The 11,168-nt window shown below is 58.5% G+C and overlaps 1 protein-coding gene across 1 annotated transcript; it reads right to left on the reverse strand.

Moving 5' to 3' along the window:
• Nucleotides 1–3,981: 3,981 nt before the first annotated feature.
• Nucleotides 3,982–10,892, reverse strand: OSR1 (odd-skipped related transcription factor 1). The gene is made up of 3 exons (XM_032866892.1): nucleotides 10,605–10,892; nucleotides 5,407–6,106; nucleotides 3,982–4,659 (listed from the first exon to the last, which is right to left on the reverse strand). Exons 2-3 carry the CDS (start codon nucleotides 6,072–6,074, stop codon nucleotides 4,524–4,526), a joined length of 804 nt encoding a protein of 267 aa, XP_032722783.1. The 5' UTR covers nucleotides 6,075–6,106; nucleotides 10,605–10,892; the 3' UTR covers nucleotides 3,982–4,523.
• Nucleotides 10,893–11,168: the final 276 nt, after the last annotated feature.

The raw sequence follows: 11,168 nt of genomic DNA on the forward strand, positions 1-11,168 counted from the left end.
TTGGATTCGAGGCGCCATAGGGACTCCAACGGTCTCTAGCCCGCATTAACCCAGAGCTGCCTCCTTCGGCGTTAGTATCTCTAATGCTCATAAAGACCGATAGTAGGATGAGCCCCCTGGGCCAGTGGTACTCTGTGTTCGTTACACCCGAAAGCGGGACACAAGCCCGGAGCGCCCACCCAGTACCGCCACGGGACCGCAAATTCCAGGGTTTGCGGTGCTGGGCGACGAGTTCCTTCTGCGCCTGCGCGCAGAGCTTGCGCAGTGGTGGAGGCGGGGGGCGGGGCGGGGCAATGTGGGCGGGGCAATGTGGGCAGGGCTAGTATCCAGCAGCCCCTGGTGCTCTGAAATGCTACGAGCCGGGAGAGCCTTCTAAGCAGCGAGATTGCGGAGCGGAGCTGCCGGGCGCTCTCCCTCACTCGGGGCCCCGACAAGCGCTCCGGGTCGGTGCACCCTATTGTACGGGAACGAACGGATTCTCCGCGCGCTTCTGGCAGGATTCGCAGGGCGGGGCCGGGAAATGTGGGAGCCGTAGTATCGCCGCTAGTCTGTGACGTCATCGAACTGCATAAATGAGATACCGCAGTAGACTTGGCGGAGCCCTGGCATATCTTGCCAGCGGCCTGTGTGACATCACAGCGCCCTAGTTCTGTGGCAAGTGGGGCGGGATGCCTTTGAGCCGGCTCTGGAGGCACCAAGATTCCAGGGGTGGGGGTTGGGTATGCTCTCACAGGTTCCATTTTCTTGGAGCTGAGGTGGTATCCAGGAGCCCTAGACCAGTCAGTCCACTGCGTTTCTGCCTTCCCCCCAACCCTATATTAGCTCTGACTCCCGCGGCCAAGAGGTCCGCAAGAAAAATTGGCCTATCCTACGCCGCAGACCCCTGACTACATTCGGAAGGAGGAGGTGGAACCTTGACGTGTTCCTCTTGGGGAGAAGCCCCTGCGAGCCGTTTTTCACCCCGAGTGCTACTGATCTCCCAGAGCGAGCCCCAGGAAGCTCCAGGGTGCCTCGAAGGTCTCTTGAGCCTTCTACCCAGCATCAAAGAGGTCCCGCCGAGTAGTGTCCCGCGGAGTAGTAGTGCCCCCTCCCCCCGCCACCCCCCACTTCCCTCCCACCCCCCACCCCCGGCACTTGGTCCTCACAGGAACTGCTAGCCTAGAGGCTTCAGGGAGGGCCCCAGCTGAACTCTCCTCTCCCTTCCTTCACTCCCGAAAACCGACCTAAGTCACACTGGGGACCTGAGACCAAAGAAGCTTAATGTCTGAAGACCGGGGTCGGGGTGGGGGTGGGGGTGGAGAGGAATGGGATCTTGGGGGGGGGGGTTCCCTTGCAGTGTGGGCAAGCAATAAAACCCATCCAAGCATTTCCGGCATTCTCATTGCCTTCTCTTGCTACCCGCAGAGTGGGAGCTGGAAATTGCCTCCCCCAACCATGTTGCCTGGGAATTGTAGCCTGTGTGGTGTCTGGGGGCCTGCAGCCGCAGCCTGCCCTTCCACTTGTGCTGTTACTACGCAATCCATGAAATCACTGTCAGGGTATAGACTGCAAAGAGCTAGGCCGAGAAGTGGCTTCTGGGTCCATCAGAATGATAGTGAGCCACTGGTCGGGCAAGGCAAGGTGGAGGCACTGAGTCAGTGGAGGTCTTCTGAGGGTACCCTGCCCCACTCTCAGGGCCTCTCTATGAACCCTGTGCTGGGCATCCATCCTTTAAGGATACACAATTGATATGAAAAGTCTCTCAACTGCAGGATCTAGGAGGGACGGAAAGAAGGGGATTCAGATTACTAGAGGTGGGGTGGACCAAAATGGGAAAACCTCACCTGCAAACCTCCTCCATATCCGTGGTGGGTGGCTCACTGCAGAGGCTCTAGACGTCCTGGGGGCCTGGGAGGTGGCTAATGTGGGGGCTGCGAGGGCGGCAGCAGTAGTAAATCCTTGAAATAGGTGGAACACAGAAAAGAGCCAGGAACTGAGGAAGACGCTCTCACAGGTTCTCACAGGTGCCCAAAGCTTTCCCTGGCAGCTGTATGTACCCAGGTACTGTCATCTTAGAGCAGCCACGTCTCCCTGACCTCACGAAGCTCATAAAAGAACCGACGTGGCTCCTGCCATGGGCCCTAACATAAGCCATGGTCAAGTGCACACCTTACTATGGGCACTGGCTGGCTAAAGCCGTCAAAACCCAACATGCACTGACTGACCTTCCCTCTCTGCGCCCAGAAATCACAGTTCTCTGGGATCCAGACTCCGTTTCTTTCCTGGGGAGCGTCCTTATGAAGCTGGGGGAAGAAGGGCTGTGATCTTGTTCCCCTAGAGGAGATCCCCCAAGCCGGTTCAAACCCGGCAGCGGACAGTCCTCATTTGCAGTGGGCCGTGGGACCGGTCAGGAAGGTTTTGAGGGCAAGACCAGACATCTAGATGAGTGGTGGACGGGGCCTGCAGGGGAGAGTTCAACTAGAGAGTTCATCTAAATGAGTCGTGGGCAGGATGCAGAGAGGTGCCCCCGTCCCGGGCCGCCCGTTCAGGCCTCTCCAGCAGGGGGCAGCGTGGCTCCGAGGGAGGGCCGGGCTCATCAGTGCGGGCCCAGCCAAGGCCACAGGGGCAAGTTGGGTTCCGGAACCGCGGAGTTCAAGCCCGCACTGCGCGGGGAGGCATGCCAAGAGGAGGTGGGGACGGCGCCGTGAAAGGCTGGAGAGTTTTAACTCCTACGGCGGGGGCTTCGTTTCTCAGGCCGCACGGCCCGGCCTGAGGCTGGGGCTTTGGGTCCCCGCAGCAGGGAAGCCCGGACCAGTCTTGTATGGGGCCGCCGAGAGCAGGGCACAGAAACCGGAGAGGCCGCGCGCTCGGCTTGGGAAAGGCCGCGGGCGCCACCGCCTGCGCCGCCCCGCGGTCAGGACTCTGGAGCTGGGGAGCCCCGCCCCGCCCCGAGCAGGAGAGCCCCAGGCGGCCTGGCCTCTAATTGTGGGAAAACTAGACGCCCTGGGGAAGGTTCAACTTGTGGAGGGCGGACTCAGATTTCCCCTCCTAAACTTCCCGGGCCTCCCAGGGCGCCCGCCCCCGCCATTCCTAACAAGGCTTTAAAAACTGTAGGGAATCTTCGCGGGCGTGGAGCCGCGCTCTGGGCAGGGGACGAGCCCCAGGCAGAGAACTGTGTCTGGGGGATGCTAATGGAGGGGGGTTGTAGGTTTGTGGATTTGGGGAGGCAGAGGGGATTGTGCACGTGCAGCCGGGTACTGGGGCCCAGGGAACAGAACTGGTCCTGAGGCTGTCTGTGAAGGCATCCCCTTCCGTCCCCAGAGCAGATGCCAGAGGTCAGTACGGAACCTTTGGTTGGAGAGGTGGGTGACATTCTGTTCCTTTAGTGGATCCTAAGCGACCCTGGCACCCGCAGACGTGGAGATTTCTCACGGCCAACGTACTGGCCTGGCCGCAAGCCGGGCTTCTTTATAACCCCCCACCCTTTGGAGGTGAGGAGTGGGGACACTGCGACCCAAGACCGATGGAGAAGTGAAGTAAGACAATAAACATGGGACGGGATCCGAGAAAGACCAATACAGAGAGAGAGGAGGCTTCTGCATCCATCCCAGCCCTAGAGCCTCCATAAGGCGGGGGTTCGGGAAGCGGGACAGGTTGGGGAGGGTAGGGAAATCTGCTCCTCTCAAGGAAAGGAGCCTCCTAGTTTCCTGTGTTTGGGAGGGAAAATACCCATCCTGCAATGCCTGTAAGATAACCGTTTATTTCATATTTTAAAAAACTCCAGTGATAAATGTCTGTTACCGATGGTCAGCATAAAGTGCCAATCGCAATACAACGCCCTGCTCCTAGCCCGCTGCTCGCTCGTGGTGACCGGGCGGCGGAGCAGGGGAGCCGGAGGCCGGGCCCCCTCCAGCCCCAGGCCCCAAGGCCCCAAGGCCCCCCGCCCTGCCGTCCGAGTCGAGCGCCGGGCAAACGGTCGCGCGGCGGTGCACAGAGGGGGCGTCCGCGGCCCCGCGGCCCCAGGGCCGGGCTGCTGAAGCTGATACACGGATTACACTTTTGCAGGCTCCCGGGGGTGGGGATGGGGACGGGAGGGGGAGGTGGGAGCTGCGAAGGCGCAGAACTCCTTTCCCTCTCCCCTCTCTCTCCGCAGGCAGAGTTACAAGCTTATATGGTCAAAGAAAAAAATAATAAAGAAAACGTATAAAATAACAATAGAAAAAGTAATACTTCTGGGAGAGGCGCCGCTACGGCTCCGCGGAGCTTTCGTTCTTTTTTTAAATGCAGTTTCCCTTCCGCCACGTGAGTACCGCCTTTTGGCCAAGACTTTAGCCGCGTCCTGGGGGAGCCGCCCGGGCGGCTGGGGTCACGGCTCGTGGCGGGGCTCTCTAGTTCCGCGTGCGCCGGGGACCCAGGGGACAAGTCTGGGATGGGGAAAGTTCCCGGGAACCCCTCATGCTGCCCGCCGGAGTCGCCTTCGGCTTCTGGTCCCTCCGGACGAGGGGGCAGCGTGACCCAGGGTACTGGTGACCCAGAGGCTCTCTTTAGCATTTGATCTTGGAGGTTTTGAGCTCCTTCACCTGTGAGTGTAGCGTCTTGTGGACAGCGAGAGTCCTGGACTGGCAGAATCCTTTCCCACACTCTTGACACTTGAAAGGCTTCTCTTTGGAGTGAATATATCTGAAAGCAAAAACAGAGAAATTAATCTTTGCAAAATGATGTAATGTTATAAACAGTTATCTAAGATCCCCTCCCACAGCAATGAGGTACTTGCCCTCAAAAGAAAGGGAGAGGTGGGGGGTACCTAGTGTGGAGTGGGCAACATGAGAAGTTTGTGAGTCAGGTAGGGAAGTGAAGAAAACCCCTAGACAATGTCTGACCCATCGGATGGTCGGGCTAGGCCCATCCCTGCCTTCCCCCAGGGACAAGCACGGTTTCCTTATAAGGCCTGGGTTAACAATGAAGGTGAAGGAGGGGACCTGGGAGGGGGGCAATGGAGCTGCGCTGTTCAAGCTGGCAGCCACTAGCCACACGTAGTTATTAAAATTAATGTTCAGGAAAACTAAAAAGTTAATCTCGCTGTCTCACTAGTTTTACATTTCAAGTGCTCCGTGGGGACACGTGTCAAGGGTCCCACTTTCCATCACCGCAGAAACTTGTATTGGACAGAGCTACGGATGGGAGAACGGGTGAGGCAGTTGTGCATGCCTGTCTGGAGCTCATGGAGACCCAACTTAGTCTTCCCATGCCCTCTCCGCCCATGCTCCAAGAACCCTGAGCCTTGTCGGGCTTCCTTTGCTATGTTAGAGAATTCCCAGAAACTGTGATTCTTGGAGCCAGAGCTGGGCTCACCAACCGCCTCATTAGGGAGGAGGACTGTGAGGACAGAGACAGACAGACAGCTTTTCCGGGGACCACCCGCAGTACCTGTGGTCCCGTAGGTGGTCTTGTCTCCGGAAGGCTTTGTGGCAGATGTCACAGGTGTAGGGCCGCTCATCCGTGTGCGTCCGCTCGTGGATAAGGAGGTTGTAGGACTTCGTGAAGTGGCGGCCACAGAACTTGCAGACGAACTCCTTCTTGGTCTTGGAAGGCAGGCGTCCCCTTGTGGGCTTCTTTTCTGGGGACAGCTTGGTTACATCCAGGAGGGCACCCAACCCACCAGCGGGGGACCCGGGGCCCTCCCCCCGGCCAAGCTTGGATGGATCTTCTTGCGTGGCAGCCAAAGCCAGGTTGGCAAAATCAAAGCGTGGCTTGGTCTTGAGCGCGGAGGGGCCGCTGCCTCCCACGGTGATCTCGGGCTTCGGCTGGATGACGTGAGGAAACCAGGGAAAGGCAGGCAACTGGAAGCGTGTGTCCACCAGGCTGGACACAGCGCCAGGCACTTTGGAGAAAGAGGAGCGAGGCAAGTGCACGGCAGGGTAGCCCAGCGCCCACTGGTGCAGGTGCACGGCGTGCAAGGCACTGAAGCCGTACAGGTTGGGCAGGTGGTCCGAGGGCACGGCGGGCAGGCCGTTCACTGCCTGAAGGAAGGAGTAGTTGGTGAGCTGCAGAGACGGGTGAATGGGCACTGGTGCTGGCAAGGTTTTGCTGCCCATTGTGGTAGTTGCCCTCGGTTCTCAATCTCAATCTGCAAAAGTAAGGAGAAAAAAGAACGGAGAGAAAAAGAGAAGTTCAGGGTAGGTGGTCCTCCTTCTGGATTCCAGCCCCGCCACACCCTCCCTGTCCCCCAGGGCAGATGCTGAAAGTCTGAGACCCCACTGAGGGAACCCACTGCCCTCACAGAGAAGATGGAACCCTCTCTGATGCCAGGGCTCCCTCCAGATGGTCTTTGCAGACACACACAACTTGCTACAGAAACCAGCGGGGAAACTAAATCCTACGCAACTCAATGAACTGAAGGGAGGGCCTCCAGCGTCCAGAGCCCTGAGAAAGGCGGGAGCACAGGGAAACTGGCTTGTGGAAATTTACATCCACACAAGCCTGAGTCAACACAGAACTGCACTCTCCTGCAAAGAGAACAGGAACTTGGAAGCACACTTCCACAATCATGGGCAGATAAACAAACAGAAAAGCACAACGACAGATAAACAGGGATTCACACGTTCTGGAGCAGTTGGCAACAAGGTGCAAAGATAAACGGAGATGATCAGTGTTGTGCTACCCGACAAAATGCAGGAACTGCCCAAATGTGGCCACACATGAGACAGCGCGCGCGCGCGCGCGCACACACACACACACACACACTCACATCTCTATGTCTCCAGCCTCCTGGGCATTAAGGTCTACTAGCTGATCCTCAACTGGCTTCCAGAAGCCATGTTATCTCTCTCCTCAAAAGGCTCACCTTGGAAATCAGATTTGCTTTTCCGCCTCACTATTAATGAGCCCAGCTGACACCACCCTCTCTGCTCTTGGACTTGACTCCTTACCTCAGCCCCTGGGGCTCACCTTCCTTTCAGCAAGGACACTGACACCCACATTCATTTACTCATTCAGACATCTGCCCGCACACAGGAGGGAGCTTCAGTACCCTCCGTCCCCATGTTAAAGGGGGCAGTGTCTTTGGGTTCTCCGGATGTTTCCCCATGCTGTGACACCTGGGCAGCAGGGCATGCCTATGGGCTAGAGCACTGAAGCTGGGCCTCGGCCGCTTTGGTTTCTGCCCCTCCAACTGCAAGTCCAGGATGCTGAAGTGACCAGCAGACAGGCATCTCCTGGCCGGCTTGGTCGGGGTCTCCAGCCTCCATGGACAGACCAGGGCTCTGCAGAAGAGACCTTTCATCTTCACGCCTCCCAGACATTCCAAATGTTCAGTCTGTCCAGTGGAAGCAAAAACGGAGAAGGAAAGTAGAAAGCACACGGGGGCCTTGGGAGGGTCAAGTGCTGACCTCTTTGGGCCCCGGAGCTGGGGGGCGGGGCTGCTTCAGAAGTCACTGTAGGAGGAGGTACTTGGGGAGCCCCTCTCCTTGCCTGTCTCAATCCCCTGCTGCCCACTTGTTCCTTTACTCCTCATTTCCCCCTCTTCTCTTCATCAGATGGCTCCTCTAACCTTCAGTAAGTCCCCCTCCCTGAATTGTGCAGGGCACTGCTGTGCTCCTTCCTTGGGCAGACATCGACGCCACCCAGACAATCTCCCCAGCCTGGCTGACCCTCGGTGGAAGGCCACAAGGCCCAGACGGAGACTCCACAGCCTTTCTCTGCCGCAAAGCTTTTAATGGGAGAGTTCCCTGCCCATTCAGGAAGGACTAAGGACCAGAAACACTTTCCCTTGGAAGCTGGCAGAAGAGGTCACTGGCTGAATAGTGGTCCGGGAGGGACAGAGGTTCAGCTAGGGGTGGAAGGTGCAAAACACGGAGAGTCTGCAAAAATTTTCAGCAGCAAGTTACTTAGCAATGGTCTGAAAACCCAGCGTCAAGACAGCAATTAATTCAGCCTCAGACTAGGGGAGGGACAACTCTGCAGTGACCCTTTCTGGGGAGCAGGAGTGCCCACGCGGGTGGAAGAACCAGGGACTTGGGACCAGTTTTCTCTGATGCTTTGATCACCGGCGCCCCCGTGATCATCCTAGAGCGCTAAGACACCCTGAAGCAAAGTACGAAAGGGTCCAGAGAGAAAGCAGAGGTCCTTTGGGGTTGGGGAGGAAAGAGGAGGGAGAAGGGAAAAAACAGAAGATTCGCCAACTTCAAAGGCTGGCCCAGACTTAGGCGAGGTGAGCGCTCTTTGATTTGCTGTCACCTCTTCTTCCCCTCCAGGCGCTGGAAATCAGATCCTTATCTCCGGCTCCCCGGGGCCAGCCCGGCGCCACCCTGGCCCCAGCTTGCTCCTCTTGGTGCTCGGCTTATCCCCAGCCAAGCGAGCGGCGGTGGCGGCGGGGTTCTGGGCTGCACAAGGGCCCGAGCCCGCTCGCTGCCCGGGTGGGAAACCCACCAGCGCCGGGTACTGACCTGGCCTTTCCTCGCCTACTCCTAGGAGCCATGAAGACCAGGGGCTCCGTAGGGGGAGGGGGCGTTCGCCGCCATCACTGCTCTTGGGAGCCAACCTTGCCGGGCTATCTGCCCGATCTTGTTTCCCCCAACACTCAATTTATTTTCTTCAGCAGCGCAGCCAGTTTCTTATTTTCTGCCACATTCGGAGGCCAGGGATCCCCAGGCTCTCGCCAACGACTTTCCCCGGGACGAAATTCGTTCGAAACGTGGCTCCTTAACACTAGTACCAAGAATGGGCCAAATGCACGATCCGGTTTCAGGCGGTCAACTAAGAGAAAAACACAGTCTCACACCCGCCTCTCCACCCGGATAGGATGGACGAACTCCCAGCCCCTCCGCGTCCCGTTGCCCTGACTCCCGGGACCCTTGTGTGAACGCTTTAGATTTTTAAACACGAGGGGAAACACCGCTCCCCGGGCCAGGCATCCACTTGGCAAGGAGCTGGAGCCTCGGGACCCGGGAGGTGCGGGTGAAGATCCCGACTACACGCCTCAAAAGCAATTCGCGCTTCCGAGCCTGGGTCCCCTGCTTCGCTCGCGCGGTGGAGCGCCCATCCCAGGTCTGCAGCCAGCCCTACGCCGGGCTTTAATGAAGTGTGCAGAGTCTATTAAAGTGGTTTATTCGGGGCTAATTGAGCGTGAGCGAGTTAACTGCTTGCATTAATGAGGACCGAGCGAGCTCCACGAGCTTGCGCCTGAAGGAGCCCAGCAGCAGCCCCAGAAAATCATCCTTGACATCGAATGCCCAACACACTCGTGGTGACAGGCGTCCAGACCCCTGGTGGGAGGACTAACCACCACGGGATACTTGTGTTGAATCCTCCCAACAAACGAGATCAAACGAACCCTTCGGCTAGGCGGCGATCCCCTGGCATTTAAACGCCGGCTGGGTCCTTAGCGATCTGTTCCCCAATCTTAATGAAACCGCACTCACTTCGAGGAGCCTAGGATAGAACATCTACCCACCAGTCGTCCCCTGTCCCTGTCAGCCCCTTCTCTTCTCCCGGAGGCCATGATCTGGGAGAGCAACTAGCTTTGCACGTGGTTTCTGTTCCCAAAAGCCAGAGCGCAGCTCTTAACCTCGTTGAAATTTACCAAACTGTGGCAACAAAGGAACCCTCGGAGCTACTTTACACCCTGAGAGCCTATCCCGCTACCGCGCGAGCTGCTGAAAAAGGACTTGGTGTGGGTTTTCATTCTTCGGATCAGAAACATTTCGGGAAAGAAAGCAGTTCTGCAGGCAGCCCCTCACCTCTTTCCCTCTTGCCTTCGACTTCCCTCTTCTCTCCCGAAGGCTGAGTTATGGGATAGTCCGGGGAGGAAACGAATCCTTCCCTTATAAGCCCCAAACCGGAGACACTCAGGGCACCCACAGCGTTTCCACTACTTTGGCGTGCGGGTCTCCAATTGAGAAGTGTTCGAGCCCCCCTGCGCGCTTCCCTGCACCGAAAAGAGCGGCGGGTTACTCCCCAGGCCCTGACTGCATAGAGCAATGATCCTATAGAGTACACCCCAAAGTCAGAGCAGGAGTGCGAGACTGGGTCAGGCACGCGGCCCTGCTTTCCCGGTGAAGCCGGCCTGATACCTGAGCGCAACTCCGAAAAAGAAAAAAAGAAAAGAAAAAAAGAAACTTGCACGAAAAGCGCGACCTAGCTGGGGCATGCACCTGTCCCTGGCGCCGTCGGCTGCGGCCGTGGCCATCCATCCACTCTCTTTTCCTTCTTCGTCAGCTAAAGTAGGTCAGACTGAGCTAGGCGTGCATCTCGGGAAAGTTTGTGCCCGCTGAAGTTTCTTCGGTTTCTCAGAGGGGGGCCCACAGGCTGACTTCCGAAGTCCGCGGGCATCTCGCCGCGGAGTTCTTGGAGCCTGGCCGCGCGAGGAGCAGTAGTGGAGGCCCGCCCCCTCATTCCCCGGAGGTCAGAGGCCGAAGACCCCGCGCGGGAAGTCCCGAGCCAGCACCCCCAACCACCCCCGGCTGCAGCTGCTCTCACTTTCACAAAGGTCCTGCAGCCTTCGTTCAGCAAGAGGAGCTTCCTTCTGGGACCCAGAGAGAGGAGACACCCGCCGCACTGTGACAGGGCACCCGGGAGCGCTGCCCGCATTCCCCTCGCCGAGCAGGGGCTCCCAGGACGGCAGTTACCTTGTTCCGCGGCGGTCCCGGGCTGAGGGCCTCCCTGGGGCTCCGCTGCGGGGGACCCGGGAAGCCAGAGGCGCTGGATTCCACAGGCACCCCCGGAGCTCTAGAGCCCTGGCCCCTCTCCGGCTGCGGGGACTCCGAGCGCCCGACACGCGGGAGCGCTCGACTGCCCCGGAGTCCTGCCCTTCGGGGGATGGTGAGCCCCGCTCGGGGCTCCCTGTTTGGGTCTGAACCGGGAGCGGCTGAGAACTTGCTGGGGAGAGACCGAGCTCCGACTCACTCATCCCTTAGCCCCGAGCCGCCTACTTATTTTAATCCACCACCCTCCTCCCTCCCTCCCTCCCTCCTCCCCTTGCCTCAGGATTCCTCCCCTCCCTCTCCTGTCCCCCAACCCTGCCCTGCGCCTGCGCAGTGGGAGACAAAGTTTTGCTGACCGGGGCAGCCGACTTTGGCAGCTGCGCTCACTTTGCCCCGGCCTCCCGGGACCTGCGTCCCCTGCTTTTCAGTCCGATGCGACCCCTTTTGCTTTGTTAGGCCCACGGGGCACCCCTGACGTGCTAGAGGAAA

This window comes from Lontra canadensis, unplaced genomic scaffold (genome assembly GCF_010015895.1).
Source record: "Lontra canadensis isolate GAN:19392208 unplaced genomic scaffold, GSC_riverotter_1.0 scaffold32, whole genome shotgun sequence".
NCBI classification, from domain to species: Eukaryota; Metazoa; Chordata; class Mammalia; order Carnivora; family Mustelidae; genus Lontra; species Lontra canadensis.